The 18,439-nt window shown below is 64.9% G+C and overlaps 3 protein-coding genes across 3 annotated transcripts; 2 read left to right on the top strand and 1 right to left on the bottom strand.

The window, feature by feature from the left end:
* The first annotated feature begins 736 nt into the window (after nucleotides 1–736).
* PLA2G3 (phospholipase A2 group III) lies at nucleotides 737–3,636 on the top strand. Its single transcript, XM_050914282.1, has 7 exons — nucleotides 737–1,169; nucleotides 1,248–1,380; nucleotides 1,473–1,607; nucleotides 1,786–2,291; nucleotides 2,400–2,529; nucleotides 2,659–2,793; nucleotides 3,022–3,636. The coding sequence occupies exons 1-7, from the start codon at nucleotides 737–739 to the stop codon at nucleotides 3,221–3,223; spliced, it is 1,674 nt and encodes a 557-aa protein (XP_050770239.1). The 3' UTR covers nucleotides 3,224–3,636.
* Nucleotides 3,637–4,112: 476 nt separating this feature from the next.
* Nucleotides 4,113–12,570, bottom strand: INPP5J (inositol polyphosphate-5-phosphatase J). Its single transcript, XM_050914281.1, has 12 exons — nucleotides 11,768–12,570; nucleotides 10,691–10,801; nucleotides 9,094–9,202; nucleotides 8,351–8,467; nucleotides 8,105–8,280; nucleotides 7,389–7,500; nucleotides 6,879–6,988; nucleotides 6,328–6,517; nucleotides 5,953–6,090; nucleotides 5,437–5,529; nucleotides 5,089–5,193; nucleotides 4,113–4,943 (listed from the first exon to the last, which is right to left on the bottom strand). Exons 1-12 carry the CDS (start codon nucleotides 12,568–12,570, stop codon nucleotides 4,323–4,325), a joined length of 2,685 nt encoding a protein of 894 aa, XP_050770238.1. The 3' UTR covers nucleotides 4,113–4,322.
* A 3,530-nt stretch (nucleotides 12,571–16,100) lies between these two features.
* SELENOM (selenoprotein M) lies at nucleotides 16,101–17,908 on the top strand. The gene is made up of 5 exons (XM_050914273.1): nucleotides 16,101–16,217; nucleotides 16,288–16,323; nucleotides 16,424–16,458; nucleotides 17,034–17,112; nucleotides 17,205–17,908. The coding sequence occupies exons 1-5, from the start codon at nucleotides 16,101–16,103 to the stop codon at nucleotides 17,415–17,417; spliced, it is 480 nt and encodes a 159-aa protein (XP_050770230.1). The 3' UTR covers nucleotides 17,418–17,908.
* Nucleotides 17,909–18,439: the final 531 nt, after the last annotated feature.

The raw sequence follows: 18,439 nt of genomic DNA, 5'->3' as shown, positions 1-18,439 counted from the left end.
CATCCTTGCAGATACTCAACACCTGACCAGACACGGTCCTGGACCGTGAGGCAGCTTCAGCAGGGGTTGGACAGGACGATGGCTCCGTGACCCATACCGTACGCAGTGTCCATATGCACAACACGTGCCTACACCCTGTGCAGGTGCGTGCACATGGTTGGGCATGCATGGGACATGGGCACCTGCACGCACACGCACACACACAGAGGGGTACACGCGTGCACAGGGCGGGTGTGCAGACACCCGCACACACCTGCACGCTCACCCCTACCCGGCCACACGCACGTGCCCGTGAGCTCCCGGGGGTTCCGCACTGGCACGGGGCTGGGGCTGCCCCACAGAGCTGCACCTGGCGGGGGGTGCGCGTCCCGAGGGCGCCCAGGCGGGGGGTGCCCATGGAGGGAGTGCCTGGGCAGAGGGCGCATGGGACGGGGTGCCCGCGGCAGGGCGTGAACAGGCAAGGGGTGCCCGGGATGGGGGGTGCCCAGGACGGTGGGCGTCACGGGCGGAGTTGCCGGGGCGAGGGGTGCACAGGCGGGGTGCAGAGCAGGGAGGTGCCCGGGCAGGGGGTACCGGCGGCACCCCCGCCCCTCCCGCTCGCCTTCCCCGGGGCGGGGCGGGGCGGGGCGGGGCCTGCGCGGCGCGGCGCGGCGCGGCGCGGCCCAATCAGCGCTGGGTCCGCCGCCGGGCGCGGGCTTAAAGCCGGGCGCGGCGGGCGGGCGCGCGGCGACGCGGGATGTGGGCGCGCGCGGTGCTGGCCTGCGCGGCGGTGTGCGCGTGCGCGCGCGCCTGGCCCGGCGGTGCCGTGTGCGCGCGGCGGGTGGCGGGCGCGGGCGGCGTGCGCTACGTGGCCTTCCTCAGCAGCGCCGGCCCCGGCCCGGCCGCGCTGGTGGAGAGCGCCTGGGCCGGGCGCGGCCGCCTCCGCGCCTGCTGGGCCCGCCGAGACCCGCGCCTGGCCCGCGCCTTCCGCGCCGCCTGCGCCCGCCGCCCGCCCGCCGCCCCCGCTGCCGCGCTGCGGCGGGACCTGGCCGCGCTCTGGCGGCGCCGCGCCGCCTGCGTCGACCCCGCGCCGCCGGGAGGGCGCCGCCGCCGCCGCCGGCGAGGCTGGACGCTGCCGGGCACGCTGTGGTGCGGAGCCGGGGACTCGGCGGGGAACGCCAGCGAGCTGGGTACGGGGGCGGCCGCGGGCGGCGGGCGGGCGCACCCCGTCCTCCCGGCGGGGCCGTGCTCACCGGCGCTGCCCGCAGGTCTCTTCCGCGGCCCCGACCGGTGCTGCCGGGAGCACGACCAGTGCTCGGCGCAGATAACGCCGCTGCAGTTCAACTACGGCATCCGCAACTACCGCCTGCACACCGTCTCCCACTGCGACTGCGACGCCAGGTGGGCCGGGGGGCCGGGCCGGGCCGGGGGCGGGGGGGGGGAAATGCACCGGGGTGCCGCCAGGCTGCTCACTGCCCCCGCCTGCCCCACAGGTTTCGGCAGTGCCTGCTGGCCCTCAACGACACCATCTCCAACATCATCGGCGTCACGTTCTTCAACCTGCTGGAGGTGCCGTGCTTTGTGCTGGAGAAGAGCGAGGAGTGCGTCCAGTGGCACTGGTGGGGAGGGTGAGTGCCCTGGGGGGGTGCCCCCCACCTCGGCCCGCTGCTGCAGCCCTATGGTTGGGTGCATCTGCTGCTGCAGCCCTGAGCGTGCCCTGCCTGGCTGCCCCACTGGCTGCAGCGGGGCACAGCTTGGCCGTGGCAGGGCTGGTGTGTGGGGCCTCACGGCACGTGGTGTCCCCAGGTGTGAGCGTTACGGTGTAGTACCCCTGGCCAGGATGGTGCAGCAGAGTCAGTACCACTACAGCCTGCCTGCGGAGGAGACAGGCAGCCCTGCTGTGCAGCCCCTGGGCAAGGGAAGGAAGTCCTCTAGAGCAGGGCGCAAGCGGCTCCGACAGGGACTGGGGCAAAACCCCGGGCTCCGCCAGGCATGGAGACCTCTGACAGCCCAGCAGTCACGGGGCCCAGGTACCTTGTCCCCTGCGTCCACCAGGGACAAGGCTGAGCCCACAACCAGGCACCCAGCAGCGCAGTGGGGGCTGGAGCCCGGCCCCCCAACAGCAATGACCGTGTTGGAACAGGACCTTGCTGGAGGAAGGCGAGCGCCGGGAGGAGCACAGCAAGGGGCTGGGGGCTCAGCACACCCTGCCTGCACGGCCTGCCCTCAAGATGGCAGCATCGGATCCAGCCGGGCTGCGGAGCGGTGCGGAGCCAGCCCGGTGCCTGCCGCGGAGGGGCGTCGGCAGCAGGGTGGGTCGGTGCGGGGGGCAGAGCCTGCGCCTCAGCCGGGGCGTCCCGAGGCCCCAGCCCGTCGGCGTCATGTGCCGGCGGTGCCCCTCACTGCCCCGCTGTCCTCAGGCCCGGGCAGGCTGTGCAGGTCCTACAAGCACCTGGATAAGTGTCAGCACCAGATCGCACCCCGCGAGGTGAAATACCAGCTGCACAACAAGGGCACCCGGACGCTCTTCCACTGCAACTGCACTCGCAGGTGCGCGTCCCGGAGGAAAAGGCAGGGCTTTTCCCACTGTCACGGGGCACTGCGTGCAGATAGTTTGGGACCCGGTGGGTTGCCCGCTCTGGCCAGCAGCTGCTGACTGCTGCCCTCCTGTGCCCGCAGGCTGGGGCGGTTCCTGCACAGGGCGAGGGACCTCAGTGACGTGGAGGTGGCTGTCCTGGCTGACCGCATCGCCACGGTCTGCTTTGTTCTGGAGCCGCCCACTGACTGCAGCCCGGGTGAGGGGTCACAGCACAAGTAAGTGCGGAGGGTCAAGGGAACGTGGCCTGCGTGGGGCTTCCTACCCTGCGTAGGCAGGAGGGATGCCGTGGTGGGGCCAAGTGCTGTCCTGCAGGCTTGGCACGAAGCTGGCTTTGCAAGCATTATCCCCTGCTCTGCTGTGCCATGAGCAGGGCTGGGGTGGAAGGCAATGGATATCAGTGCTGCAATGTTACGCTGATGCTCACAGCTTTGCTTTTCCGGCAGCTGTATCACAGCAACCCAGGCTGTGCTAGTACCTGCACGGCATCTCAAAAAGGCCCTGAGGCGCTGGGGTCCTCCACATGTGACCTCCAAGGCCGAGCATCCAGACTGGAAGACACAGGACAGTGGTGGCACCCTCTATGAGCAATGCCTGCAGCTGGCCTTGGAGCAGAAACCAGGCACTCGGCACCACATGGTGCCCTGATGATGCCCGAGAAGCACTGCCTTGTGTGGGGAGGAAGATGTGCTGTGCAGCAGCCATGGAGTGGAGCTGCTTGATTTCTGGTCCTTGAGACAAAGGATGGCACTGAGCATGGCTGCTGGCATGACTGCATGGAACTGGGGGGCCACAGCTGGAGCAGGGGCAGGTAGAGGGACTGAGAAGCCTCTCAAGGAGCTGTGGCTGCCATCTGTGAGCATCAAAGCAAGGGGAAAGGAATAGAAGGGCTTGGGAAAGGGGAAACCCACCATCTTCCTTCCATATTGTGCCCTGAGGCAGCAGGGATGCTCTAGGCATTGGATCCCTCAGGCAGGGGGGATAGCAGTGCCCCCCAGCCCTGGATTTGTGCCCCTTCAGCTGGGGGACCTGAGCAGCATGGTGTGATCCTGACCCTCTTCCCCAGGCAGGGTGGGAGGGGGTGCAGGGAGGGCTGGGGTCTGTGCTGGCTGCCAGCCCTGCAGCGAGGTGGGGGGCAGCAGCCAGGGGCAGGCCCAGGTCAGTCCCTGTGTGCAGCAGAAGATAAATAAAGGGTGATCTGCATGTGGTGTTGGGGCTGAGCCTGCTGCCCCCTGTTCACGCTGTGGCCCCCACCCCAGGGGCTGATCCTGCCCCCCTGCAGTAAGCACAGTGCAGCTGGGGTGGGCAGGATGGTTTATTTTGTCGCTTGCACTACGTCCAAGGCTGAGCATGGTGGTAGCAGCAGGGAAGGAGCAAGGGGCAATCTCAAGGATACCCTGGGGTGGTCCTCACTCTATGCCCGCCACCAGAGCCCTGCCCTCGCCTCCTGTCCCACCTCAGGTGTGACACCAGCACTCCTCCCATAGGACTGAAGGGTCTTGCACTTTGAATTTCACGAGGGGCTTCCCCTCCCCCCCCACTGCACTAGACCAGCCTTGCCCTCCCCTGTGCTACCTCCCAGCCCCAGGGCAGCAGCTCAGGCTGGGGGGAGGCCCCAACCTGCCAGGCACACAACAGAGGTGAGGAGTCACTGCAATAAATAAGGGAGAGGGGTGTCTCAGCAGGAAAGTGGCAGAGGAAAGCACACAGCAAGCGCGCTACAGGGAGGAGGGAGGGGGCCACTGTGTCAGCGGCCCATGGCACAGCTATGGCTGTCCAGCTCCTGGGGGCTGCTCCCCTCCTTTGGGGAGGTGCTGCAGCCCGGGGGGCTGGTAGGGCTCATCCTCCGGCAAGGGTAGCCCTGGTCCACGCTCTCCCTCCGCCGGCCCATGGCCTGGTCAATCATCTCCAGGCGGAGCGCAGGCAGCAGGCCCAGGTTCCTGGGGTCAGCCCTGGCCAGGGGGTTGTCAGCAGAGATGCGCCGGGGGCCACCCTGCTCCCGCACAGTCTGGTAGAAGGAGCTGCCCTCCTGGCTGTCAGCTGCCCGCCCCGGCTCCTTGGCTTTGGCTCCACAGCGCCCCAGCTCCTCCTGGGGCAGGTGGATGGTGGGGATGTCCCCGGGGAGGCCACGGCGGCTCTGGGGTGAGGGGCTGCGGCTCGTACCCCTGTCCCGGCTCGACGGCCGCAGGATGAGGCCCTGGAACTTTGCCAGGCTGGGGCTTCGGCTCCGGTGCCGTTTCATCTTGCCCGGGCTGGGGCTACGGGATTTAGGGGCCAGCAGGACAAGCGTGCTGTCATCCTCTTCTTCTGAGCTGCTGCCCGAGCTGTCCGTGGGGCTGCTGCCCTCCTCTGACCTGGGCAGGGAGATCTGCACCCCTGCATCAGCACTGCTGGCTGATCCTCACAGGGAGCTGTGGGGCACCACAGCAGCTGGCCTCCTCCAGCCAAGCACCCCTACACACATCCCCCCTGCCTCCCTCAGCCCCTCACCCTCGCCTCTTGGCCATGCTGACCTGGAACGGCTCAGTCACACCAGCGATGCTGCTGGAGGTGTTGCTGTAGTATCCGAGGATGTACTCGCCCTTCCCCTTGGGCAGCGCCTCCTCTGAGAACATCACCTGCAGCCCAGAGACAGCTGATGGGCACCAGGGCTGGGCACAGGGGTGCCCCCTCCCACCTTCAGCCCCACAGAGAGCTCCAGCCCCAGCTGAGAGCAGAAATCCCTGATGCCAGCAGAGCGGGCCTGCCCAAGGCTCAGCACAAAGCAGTAAGGAGGTGCCCTCCTGCCCCATCAGGGGCACAAAGGGGCCACTGTCCTGCCACATGTGCCCAGCGAGACAGCAGGGCTGGCCCCAGCTCACCTGTGCACACAGTTGCTTCTCTAGGCAGCGCTCTCCATCATCACTCCTGGCCCAGACATAGGACACGTAGTCTTTAGGATGCCGAAAGCCCACCTGTGTGCATGTACACGGGAGAACACAGGTGAGTGGGGGAGCTCAGCCCTACTCAGCACCATCACTCATGCCTGGCTTTAGCTCTCCTCTCACTCAGCCCCCTCTCCTTGCACAGGGAAACCAAGAGCTACCTTGCACCCACCCAGCAGTCCCCTGGCCCCCAGCCCCCCAGGAGTGCCAGGCTTTGGACCCTGTGGGGCCCACAGAACATGAGGAAGAGGGAACTGGCGGATCTGAGCCTCCTGAAGCAGGGCCAAATCCTGCTGCTAACCGCCAGGGCTTCCCAGGGGAAGAGCGAGCGCAGAGCACAGGTCCATGCCAGGCACCCATGTCTGCTGTTGGGGGGAGTAGCTCAGAAGGGACCCCACAGTGCTGTGCAGTGCTCCCCACTCCCTCCAGCCCCAGCAGCCCCCAAGCCCCTACCCGGTAGAGTCCTATCCAGTCCCAGGAGCTCCGGTGGAAGCCAGCAGCCATCTTGTACCTGACAACTGCTTGCTCAGGCCTGCTCCATTCATCAGCCACATAAATCTCAACTGGGGGCTTGTCTGCCTTGGAAGCAAACTGTCAGAGACACATACATGGTGAGCAAGGGCACGCCAAAGAAAGCTGCCTCTGCTGCCCAGGGCACCCATCTAAGGCTGGGCCCTCATGCATACACCAACAGCAGCCCCCAGCCACAGTGGCAAGATAGCTGAGCTTGCCAAACAAAAATGAAATAAGCCCCACACACGCCATCATACACTGCACACACTAGCTGGGCATCTCACCCCTGTAGCAGTGGCCCTGGACAGTGCTCACCTGCACTGCAAAGATGGCAGCTACTGGCTTGTGGTCACTGACAGTGTACTCCATGTGGCTGCAGTAGCAGAGCTGGCTCACCGACAGGACGCCCCGGCTGGGCCGGCGCCCGCCCGCACCAAGCCCAACACTGGGAGATTTGATCTTCCAGAGGATGCGGTCAGTCCAGGCAGGCTTTCGCTTCTTGGCACTGCGGGGCACAGAGGGGCATCTCTTGCCTGGCAGGGGGCAGTGGGCTCCACCCCAAACTGCCTCCCCCTGGCACTACGGCACGCACGGGCAGGGGATGCGGCTCGTCTCGGCACACAGCTCAGTGCGGCTGCAGGGACAGACCTGCGCTGGCACCAGCACAACAGTTGTGTCCCAGCCTGCTGTCCCCAGTCAAGCCCGTGCCCGCCCCAGCATCGCTCCCCCCGTCCATCCGCACCAGCACCAGCCCCTGCCCTGCCGGCACCAGCACCCACCCTGGCTCTGAGCCCCGCCACTCCTGCGTCCCTCAGCCATGCCACCCACTCCCAGGCCCAGCACACGCTTGAGCTCTGCTCTCCTACCTGCTGTCATACTTGTTGGTGCCCACATCAAACTTGAAGGTGGGTGGGAAGTTCAGGGGTCCCTCCTGAAAGCCGCTGAGGACAGGCCAGGTGCTCTTGGCAATGTTCAGCTGTGGGAAAGAGAGCAGGTCAGGGAGCACAGCAGCTTCCATGGCCAGACCCCTCTGCAAGCCCCCAAGACCTCTCCACCCCCAGCACACAGTCATCCCTGCACCACCGCTGCCAGCCCCACACAGCTCTTGGGGTTTGTCCATGCCATGCAAGCAGCAAGTCCATAGAGCCCCAGCTCTTCCTAGCACACTGGTAAAGGAAGCATGTGCCCAGCTCCCACAAAGACCACCCTGGGACTGTGCTGCCCCTTCCCCACAGGGCCAGGAGAGCCAGGGCCCTTTGTGCACCATGGGCAGCAAAGGTACATGCCCTGTCCCATAGCTGCACGGGCAGTTTTGGCAAGAGCTGAACACCACTCAGGGCCCAGCCAAGGCTCAGCAGCATGCCCATCCCTCTCACCTGGTCCTTCTCCCAGAGCTGGCTCAGGATGTTGCTGTCGATGGCATACTTCACAAAGCGGATGTCGAGGCTCTCGATGCGGAAGTTGAGATCCCCAAACCAGAACACGAGGCTGTGGGTGGGAAGGAGAGTGACAGGCTGGAAGGGCCGAGGCTACTGGAGCCAGGCAGCACAGCAGGGGGAAAACATCCTCAGCCTGTGGGCAGCCTCAGCCTGCAGGACAGATGCTCTTGGGAGCACCAGTGCAGGTCAGCACTCGGCTGACAGCTTGGCCAGCTGCCAGCCCTGCCAGGATTCCTCAGGTAGGACCGAGCACCATTAACCAAACGGGCCTGACTCCCCTGGGCAGAAATTGAGGGTGGAAATTTCCACCATGAGGCACCTACCAGAGTCAGACTACACAGCCAAGACACTGGGGCAGAGCCAGGCCCTCTCCCTCACCAGTCCCAAATCCCAACAGCACCAGTATAGCAGGAGCTGCACTAGGCCTGGATGTGCCCCAGGGGAGACCAAGGACACCTCTTAACACCTACCCCACCGTGCTGGGTCCCCACTGGGCCACGGAACAATTTTGCAGGTCTGCAGGCAAGACCCCATCTCCAAGCTGTGCTGGGATTCAGGGGACAGACCCCAGACCCTATCTGGAGGGGGTCAAGGACAGGGGTGGGCACTAGATCCCTGGCCCAGACTGGGGAGCAAAGTGGTGGGGTACGCACTCATGGTCCAGAATGCCGCTGGCCGCACGCCCCTCAAACTGCTGCATGTGCAGTATGGTGGCAAAGTCCTCCTTGCGCTGCTCCGCCTTCTCCAGGTGCGCTGGCAGGTGGCAGTTCAGGAAGCAGACCATGTGGCCGAAGATGGAGAGACGAACACTCACCCCACCCTTGTTGCCCTGCACCGAGAGGATCCCATGACTCCTTGGGAAGCCAGCCCCTTGCCACCTCCCCTGGGGCCACACTCACCCAGTAGCCTCCCAGCCCTGTCCTTGTGCAGTCTGTCTGGATGTCCTGCAGGAAGGGGAGGTGGTAGTACTTGGCAAATACCAGTAGGATCACACCTTGCATCCGCACTGTGCTGACCTGGAATGGGAGCAGGGGCTGAAGCAGGATAGTGGCCACAGCAGAGCCCGTAGGGGCAGGGACAGCTTCCCCCACCTCCAGGCCATACGGGCAGCACCTCGATCCTTTGCATGCCGCCCATCTTGCAGATGACTAACAGCACATTTAGTTGAGAGATCTATGCACACCCTCCTGAATACTGACAGCTGAGAAAAGCCCAGCAATGCTAAGGCTCATGCACGCTCTGGGGCAAGCACCCTGGGGAGCTGAACCTGCCCTGGGACCCGCAGGCTGCTGCCAGAAGCACAGGCTTGTTCCCACGTTCACCTCCTTGCCCCGGTGCAATGCAGCAGGTAACAAGAAGTGTCCCCAAAGCACCACAGGGGAAGCCTAAGGCACAGGAAAGGCAGCAGGGTGGCACAAGCTAGACAGCACACTGGCAAGATGCACCATTATCCCTCAGGTCAGCCCCCACACGCTGCTTGGATGGCTGCAGGCTGTCCCTCCAGCAGTCTGTCCCTCCAGCCGGCTCTCCCACTGCACCTCCTCCCACCGTCCCTGCAGTTCAACTCTCCCTCCCCGTGGCCCACCTGCCTGGCAGGCATAGAGGGAACACCAGCTGCCCAGCCCCTTTGGGACCTCCTTACCAGGACAAAGTGGAAGGGGCTCAGCACATCCATGAAAAGCTCACTCCACTGATCTGTGAAGAGGGCATCCTTCAGGCGCTTGTTTATCTTAGAATTCACCTCTTGCAGCCTGGGAGGAAAGGGACAGGTCCCTCAGCCACACCAGGAAGGTGTCTGTGTCCCAGGTAGCAAGAGCTCCTTGGGAGAGGTGGCAAAGCACAGTGCTGGGGAGCAGGGCCAGGGCAGGAAGGGCAGTTCAAGGGAGGACCCTGCGTTTAGAGCACAAACCAGCCATATCCTTGCTCCAGCAATGCTGGGCCATGTGCTAGCAGAAGGCACAAGTGGCTCTGAACCCCCAAGGCCTTGGCCCTTTTTAAAGCAGGAGCAGCTCAACTGCACAGCTGCTGGGCAGCAGTCTAAAGCCTATCTCTAGGTGCAAGAGGAGCTTACGGGACATTTCAGCTGCATTGGTCTCTACAGAGAAGCCAAGTCTCACCAGTACTTCAGCACAGGGTGTCCAGATGCATCCTAGCCACCAAGCTCAGAGCAGCAGCAAAGAGAAGGTTAACAGTGCTCCTCCCAGCTCAGCAATTAGTAAAGAGAGGGAAGGAGAATGTCCGCAGAGAACAGCAGAATCAGGAAATGTCTTGCCCAAAAATATCAAGTGCTTGGGGCACAAAGACACGGGTCAGAGGAAGGACGCAGCCAGGCAGAGACACCCTGCCCCGGCCAGGACACAGTCCCAGCAAGTCCCTTGCTGTCAGCTACACCCCCACCCCATCCATCCAGGCTGCGGGTCTACCTTCACAGCCCCACCCCGCTGGTCCGCAAGGCCGAGGGGACCAGGAGACTGGCTCCAACACAGCATCGTAGCTCCAGCAGCCTCAGCCTTACACCGCTCTCTCCCCGGGGCGAGGAGCACTGGGGGAGTCCCTGGAGGCAGATCCAGCTCTTCCACCTCACGCCTATGAGCAGAGGCTGCTTCTCACTCCCTGTGCGAAGGCAGCATGTCCCTAGTCTTAGTAGGAATCCACACACACCACGGCAAACCTCGAGAGACCAGTTTGCCCTTAGACTCTGGCAGAGCTTGCCTCGCCAGCCACGCCAATAAAGCCTTACCACACCGACATGGCGCTGCCTTGCCAGCAGTTAAGTGTTGCCAGGGGCACAGAGCCAATCCAGCTGTGAGAGAACAGCAGATTTGTGCCCTTGAGGCCTGCATACCATGGGCAAAAACTGAGATGAGGAAAATGCTCCCAGAGGACTCCGGCAGGCGAGTTAAATGCCCCTACAGACCTGACCCCAGGGCTGCCAAGAGCAGCACTCGCCAAGGCCCAGCTCTGCACAGCATAGCCAGCTAGAGGCTCTTTCGAGGTTTCAAGGCTACTCAGGATTCAAGGGTTTCAGTTCTTCTTAGCACTCCCATTTTACTAGGAGCTGATTCTCCATCACCTTTTCTGATATTCTACTGCTTGCGATGCACACCCCTCCCTGCTCACCATGCCCCGGGGAGGCTGGGGCTGCAGCTCTTCCATTCCCTGCCCCCCAGGGCTATGGGAATCCCCCGAAAAAGGACATAGCAGGGCAGGGGAGGGGGCCCTGCACCTCACCCTCTTACCCAATGGCGATCACGTCCGCATCATTTGTCTCGCCCGTGTTGAGGTGCAGCAGGGATGTCACATCGTTCGGGGGCATGGCTGTGCCCACATTCCAGGTGACCACTGTGATGCTTGGGAGGACAAAGGAAGAACAGGCTAACACTGGGGCTCAGATAGGTGTTCCCTATCCCCCCCGTTCAGCCCTCAGCTCCACCAAGGAAGCTCTCTGCCTGCAACAGAAGCCGCCACAGCTGAAGCTCAGCCAGGACACATGCACCAGGTCCTTAACTCCTGTTTGAGGGAGATGGGTCCTTGCCTCTAAATTCCCCCATGGTCTGCACCTTGGCGCATGGCAAGCCCCGGTGAAATTCTAGAAACCAGCACAAAGAGGCCTCGTTTTCATCACCACTGACTGACACAGGCAGGCTGGCACAGCAGGCAGCCTGCGAGACAGGGTGTCCCCAGAAAGCCGCTTCCCCTCCCTTCCCCAGGAATCGCGCATCCCTCGGGCTCCTGGGGAAAAGGACCCGGATCTCAGCCCCCCGACTCTGCCCCAGAGCACAGCCAGCTCCAAAGGCCAGGGAATCGCATGTGACAGCAGCACTGCAAGCCCTGCAGCAGTGTCCTTCACCAGTGCAAAACCACCATCAGTCACAACACGTTAATGCCATTACGCAGCATGCACCAGCAGCCCGCGGGCTCTTTTGGCAGCGCTAGGACAAGTCTCAGTCACATGGGGCACATTTCAACAGCGAGGGAGGGTAGTGCCATATCATTTCCAGAGCTCAGGGACGGCGGGGGCAAATGGCACCCGCTCCACAGCCCATGCCTCTGACATGCCACCCCATGCAGCGCCCGCTCCCCTGAATGCTGCCTGCACAGACAGCGGGCACCAGGCATCCTTCCCCCCCCCCCCCCCCAACCCCTGCTTGTCCATAGCCCCTCACCCCAAATCTCCTCCAGCTGAACACCATCCACAGCAGGAAGAAAGGGGCAATTCCAGCCCACAAGAGGCTTCGCTCGCTGCTTCACAGCGAGGGCAGCTTTGGCCCGGCATCGCTCCCCCCTGCTCTCCCCCCGCAGCAACACCTGCTCACCGGAACGAGCCATCCTCCGGGACCCTTCCCGAGCAGCCGAGGAGCGCGTCGCAGGAGTCGCTGGAGCCCGGCAGGCCGAGAGACCTCCCGAAGAGGGAGAGCTCGTCCGGCTCCGGTTTAGAGAGGGCCGCAGGCTTGGACAGGCCCACCCGCCCGCCGGCGATGAACTCGCTGGAGACGGCTTTGGGCAGGCCGGCGGCCCTGGGCGAGGAGCCCGCCCAGGCCGAGATGTGGTCGCTGGACTCCGCCTTGGGGAGCATCTCCCTCCGCTCGGCGGGCGGCGGCTTCCCGGGGGCGGCATGCTCCAGGGGACCGAGCTCGGGGAAGGCGGGCCGGCTCGGCGCCGGGCCGGGCGCTGCCGGGGACGGCACAGCGGGGCGGGCCGGGGGGGCGCCCGGGCTGGGGGGCAGCAGGGCCGGCAGCGGGAAGGCGTGGGGCCCGCCGGCCCCCTCAGGCTGGGCCCGGCCGACCTCCAGCGGCAGGGGCTGGGCAGCCCGGCCCGGGGCCCGCTCCTCGGGCCCGCCGCGCTGCGCCCCCCCGGGCCGCGGGCAGCCGTAGGGGAAGGGGTCGCAGGCGGCGTCCGGCCGGGAGCTCCTGCGGGCGCCCGGGACGCCGCCGCCGCCCCCGAGGAAAGGCGCCGCCGGGGCCCCGCCGTCGGGCTGGGGCCGGGCCGAGCCCCCGGGGCCGAAGGGCACCGGCCGCGCGGGGGAGGCGGCGGGCGCGGGGCCCCGCGGGGGGCCGGGCCGGGGCGCCGAGGCGGCGGCCGAGCCCTGGTCCGCGCTGCCGCGCCGGGCCGGCTCCATCGGCGGGAGACCCGAGCGAGCGCGCGAGCGCGCGCGCCCCCGGCACCGGGCCCGGGCCCGCCCGCGCTCACCTTGCGGGCCCCGTGACGCCGGCGCCCCCCGCCACCTGCGCGGCGCCTGCAAGGTGCGCGAGCGGCCGGAGCCACGCCGCCCCGCCCCGCGCGCACCTGCCGCCGCCCCGCCCCGCTCCCGTGACGGCCTGTGCCACGCCTCCTCGTCTGTCCCTTCCCCGCCCCCGCCCCCGCCGGCGCGAGGAGCGGAGCGCGCGCCCGCAACGGGCAGGGGGAGGGGGCCGCCCCGGGGCGCGTGCACGACTGCCCTTGTGCATTCACACCTGCCCTTGCACGTGCACGTCTGCTCTTGCGCACGCACATCTTCCCTCCCGTGTGCGCACCTGCCCTTGTGCACGTGTGCAGTTTTGTGTGCGCGGCTGGCTGCGCGCCGCTGTGCCCGTTGTGTCATTGTGCACCCGTGTGTGTGCGCACTGTTGTGGGTGCGCTTGTCGTTGTTGGTGCACACGCACACTCGGGGCAGCTGCATGAGGTGCTGCGTGTGCAGCTGGTTGCGGGGCTAGGAGTGCAGCTGTATGTGTGCACCTGCAGCTGCGCGTGTGCCCGTGCATAGTGCTGCGCCTGCGTGTGGCGGTGCTGGCGTGCTCACGTGCAGCTGTTTGTGCAGGCAGGTGTGAAAGCATGCAGGGGTGCACTTCGGGTGCATGCACACCTGTGCGTGCCTGAAGGAGACGGGGGACCTGGTGACACGGGGCATGGAGAGGGCAGAGGCCTCAGACACCTCCTGCACCTCAGTCTGTACCAGCAAGACTGGCCTTCCGGAGCCCCGGAGCCCAGGGAAGGCTGGAGCACGACGTGGAGGAGGGTCTCGGTAGAAGAGGACCACGTCCCTGGGCCCTGATGGGATGGACCCGTGAGTGCTGAGGGAGCTGGCTCCTGTCGTCACAAGGCCACCCTCAGTAATCCGTGGTCAGTCGCGGGGACTGGAGGAGAGCAAATATCACTCCTGTCTTCAGGAAGAGCACGAAGGCGGACCCAGGGAACGAGAGGCCGGTCAGCCTCACCTCCACCCCTGGGAAGGTGATGGAGCAGCTAGTCCTGGGAACCATTGCCAGGCACACGAACAACAAGAAAGTCACCAGGAGGAGTCAGCACGGCTTCACCAAGGGGAAGTTCTGCTTGGCCAACCTGCCCACCTTCTGTGAGGAAGGGAGTGGCCTGGCAGACGAGGGGAGAGAAGTGGATGTTGTCTACCCGGACTTCGGGAAGGCCTTTGACACCGCCTCCCATCAGATCCTCCTAGAGAAGCTGTTGATGTACGGGCTGGATGAGCAGATGTTGAGGTGCAATGAAAACTGGCTGAATGGCTGGATCCAGAGCATGGTGGTCAGCGGCACAAGGTCTAGTTGGAGGTCAGTAACGAGCGGTGTACACCAGGGGTCAAAACTGGGTCAGGTCCTGTTTAACGTCTTCATTACTGACCTGCATGATGGGACAGAGCGCACCCTCAGTGTGTTTGCAGATGACACCAAACTGGGAGGAGTGGCTGATATGCCAGAGGGTCATGCATCCATCCAGAGGGACCCGGGCAGGCTGGAGAAATGGGCTGGCAGGAATCCTATGAAGCTCAACCAGGGGAAGCGCAAAGTCCTGCCCCTGGGGAGGAACAACCCCAAGGACCAGGACATGCTGGGGGCCACCTGGCTGGAAAGCAGCTCTGCAGAAAAGGCCCTGGAGGTCCTGGTGTACACCACGTTGACCATGAGTTCAGCGTGTCCTTGGGGCAAAGAAGGTGAATGATGTCCTGGGCTACATCAGGAGTGTTGTCAGCAGGTCAAGGGAGGTTGAGGAGGCACCGGTGAGGCCAGCCCTGGAGGGCTGTGTCCATTGCTGGGCTCCCAAGAGCAAGTCCAAGAGAGATGGACACACTGGAGGAAGTCCAATGCAGGGCCACAAAGGTGATGGACTGGAGCATCTTTCACATGAGGAGAGGCTGCAGGAGCTGGGACTGTCCAGCCTGGAGCATAGAAGGCTCAAGGGGATCTCATCAATCTACATAAATACCTGAAGGCAGGCTGCAAAGAGAACGGAGCCTGGCTCTTCCCAGTGGTGCACCACTGGCAGGACCAGAGGCCATGGGCACAGACCGGAACACAGGAGGTTCCCTCTGAACATCAGGAAACGCTTCTTCCCTGTGAGGGTGACCGAGCCCTGGCACAGGTTGCCCAGGGAGGTTGTGCGGTCTCCATCCTTGGAGATATTCCAGGACGTGGTCCTGGGCAACCAGTTCTGAGTGGCCCTGCCTGAGCAGGGGGTTGGACCAGATGACCTCCAGAGGCCCCTCCAACCTCAACCAGCCTGAGATCCTGTGATTCTGTGACCAGAGGGATGTGGATGTGTGCAGGTGTTTGTGTGCAGCTGCGTGCATGGTTTGTGTGTGGGCGTGCAGGGGTGCACGCTGTTTTGTGCATGTGTAGCCATGTGTGCGTTCAGTTGCGTGTGCATGCAGTCGGGGTGCGCTGTATGTGCATGTGCATGCAGCTGGGCCTATGTGTAGAGCTTTGCATGCGTGCACACACTGTTGCATGTGTGACTGCATGCGCTGGCGTATATGTTTCTGTGCACTGCTGTGTACGCTGCTGTGTCTGGGCGTAGGCACGCTGTGAGCAGTTGGGGGGGGTAGCTGTGTGCAGCTCTGCCTGCCTATTTGCGCCTGTGTGTGTGTGCAGTTGCATCTGTGCACTGGTGTGTGGACTGCATATAGCTGTGTGTGTGTACAGCTCTGTGCGTGCAGCTGTGCATGTGTGTGTGTGCAGCTGTATGTGCAGGAGGGTGCATGAGTGTGCACAGCTGTGAACCATTGTGTGCATGCACAACAGACAGCTGTGCAGGCACACACCCTGTCCGGCATGTCACTGAGTGTGTTTGCAGTGTCTGTGTGTGCATGTTCATGTTTGCAATGGGGGGTGGTGGGGGTGGTGGTGCGTTTGCAGTATGGGGTGGGGCTGCAGTCTGTGTGTGCATTCAGTTTGTGATGGGTGTGTGTTTGCAGCGTGTGATGTGCATGTGTGCATACAAGTGCGTGTTTGCAGCGTGCACATGCACGTTTGCGGTGTGGGTGTGTTTGCGGTGTGGGTGTTCGTGGGGTGTGTGTGCAGTGTAGGTGTGTGTGGTGTGCGTGTGTGCACAGCGTGGGTGTGGATGGGGCGTGGGTGTGCAGGATGTGTGTGCGCGCCGCGGCGTGTGTGCATGGGATGTTGGCAACGCGTTCCCGGCGTGTTTACGGTGCGTGTGCGTGCTCACGGCGCGCGTGTGCGTCGGCAGGGTGCGTGTGAGAGCGCGGTGCGTGCGTGCGTGCCTTGGCGCTGTGCATGCGCGGTGCGCGCGTGCTGCGTGTGCGCACACGGTGTTCGTGCTCGCGCTGTGGCGGCTCGCCGTGTGCGTGCGCGTGCCCGTGCCCGTGCCCGCCGGGGCGGGGCACCCCGCGCGCGCGGGCCCTGACGTGGCGGCGGCGGCGGGATGCTGCGGGCGCTGGCGCTGTCGCTGCTGGCGGCGGCGCTGGCGGCGGGCGGCGGCCCGGGACCCCCCCGGCTCCGCGGGGCCGAGCTGCGGGACCTGGCCCGGGGCAAGGTGGAGGTGAGCGCGGGGCGGGGGGTGCGGGACACCGGGGACGCCGCCGGGGCTGACGGGGTGTCTCCTCCCGCAGACCTGCGGCGGGTGACGGCTGAACCGCCTGAGAGAGGTGGGTGCCGCCGGGCGGGGGCCGGGCGGGGGCCGGGCGGGGGCCGGGGCCGGGGCCGCCCCGCCGCTGAGCCGGGCCGGGCCGCCCGCTCTGCCCGCAGGTGAAGGCCTTCGTCACCCAGGACATCCCTCTCTAGTACCCGCCGGCCGGCCGCGGCAGCCCCGCTCGGCGGGCAGAGCTCGGTGCGGCCGCGCCCCGGGCGCAGGCCCCTGCCGGGGTGGGCGGCGGGGGACGGGTTATGAGATGGGACGGGACGGGACGGGGGACGGGACGGGACGGGACGTGGGCAAGGTGGGACGGGACGGGACGGGATAGGACGGGGATGGAGGATGGGATGGGACGGGACGGGACAGGGCGGGATGGAGGACGGGACAGGATGCAATGGAGGACAGGGTGAGACAGGATGAGGGATGGGAGGGGATGGGATGGAGGATGGGATGGGCTGACGGATGGGATGAGATGGAGGACGGGATTGGATGAGGGGTGGAGGACAGGATGGTTGGGGGATGGGCTGGGACAGGGCAGGATGGGATGAGATGGAGAATGAGATGGGATGGGACAGAATAGGATGGGATGGGGGACAGAATAGGATGGGATGGAGGAAGGGATGTGATGGGGTGGGAGGGAATGGGATGTGACAGAGGACGGGATGGGACGGGGGGACTGCATGGGCCTGCCCAGTACCGTCTGCTCCTTAACGCACTGCCCAGCCATAACTTGGAGATGAAGCATCTGCCCGGTGCTGACCCTGAGCTTGTGCTCCTCAGCCACCGATACGAGGAGCTGGAGGTGAGTGGGTAGCATGGCACCCATTGCCGCAGCAGGGTCTGGGGTAGTCGGTGCCCCATAGGCGCCAGGCTGCAATCCCCGTCTGCATGCAGAGAATCCCCCTGAGCGACATGACCCGGGAGGAGATCAACCAGCTGGTGCAGGAGCTGGGCTTCTACCGCAAGGAGACACCTGATGCCCCTGTGCCTGAGGAGTTCCACTTTGCCCCTGCCAGGCCTCTGCCCACCCTGCCACCCCCCCAAGCTCCCGTCACTGACGACAAGACCCCACACGAACGTGGTGAGGGAGAACACCCAGACCTCTAGCAAGGGGTGCCATGCTTGGGAGAGGGGTCCTGCAGCCGGTCCCCAGCACGCGGGGCTGAGGGCGTTGCAGCAGCTGGGGATGGTGCCACAGGGGGGCGAAGGTGCCCCCACTGTTGCTTGGTGCTGTGTAGCCTCTGCCCTGAGGATGCTCTGAGCAGCTCCAGCCTCGAGCAGGGCCTTCCTGGGCATTGCGGACATCCCAGAGGTCCCGTGTTCCTGTGGTTGCCCTCCCTCCCCTGCAGCGCAGCATCCCCGGCCGGTCAGGAGGATCTTTGTGCTCCCTCACCGTGCCCCGAGGTTTAGCTGACTCCCAGCACTGGGCAGTGGTATCCTACCTGCATGGGACAGGATGAAACCCTCAGCAGAAAGCCCCAGGTGCTGAGGGTAGATGTGCTGAGTCCCGGAGGTGGGAGAGCTGCCCCCGGGGGGTATGGCTTTACACCCCAGCAGGGTTGTCTCGTATCGAGCCCCCAGTAAAGCCCTTGATACAATCGGCTGCACTGTGTCGTCTTTCCAGGGAGGGCTCGGTGGGGCGATTCCCGCACTGCTCTGTACTGGATGCAAGGAGGAGCTGGGTGCTCCAGAACACTCGCAGAGGCAGGAGGGGACGGCAGGGTCACAGCCACCGCTGGCGAGCCAACAAACCATCCCACGGACCAACCGTGCTGTTCCTGTGCCACCCCCTCCCGGGCATGATGGATGGATGGATGGGGCACTATGGCTTGGGATGAGCTGCTCTCACGGGCTGCAGGGGGATGGGTGCAAGCCCACGAGTGGGTCCTGCAGTGCTGAGCCAAAGCCTGATTGCCTGTGCTGGCCCGGTGGGGACATCTGCCCTTGGCTGGGGAAGGGAGCAGGGCACAGCTGCGCTGTCTGCAGACCTGGCTCTGTGCAGCCTCGGTGGCACTGTGGGGTCTTCTCACTGTGCCAGGCCTGGGGGCAGTGGGGGTCAGTGAACCAACAGCCCTTGGTCAGGGTGGGATGCTGACGGTGCCCCTCAGCTCCGGGAATTGTCCCTGAGC

Source organism: Gymnogyps californianus, unplaced genomic scaffold, assembly GCF_018139145.2.
Source record: "Gymnogyps californianus isolate 813 unplaced genomic scaffold, ASM1813914v2 HiC_scaffold_34, whole genome shotgun sequence".
Lineage (NCBI taxonomy): Eukaryota > Metazoa > Chordata > Aves > Accipitriformes > Cathartidae > Gymnogyps > Gymnogyps californianus.
The sequence above is the reverse complement of the archived record's forward strand: the minus strand, read 5'-3'. Positions and strand labels throughout refer to the sequence as shown.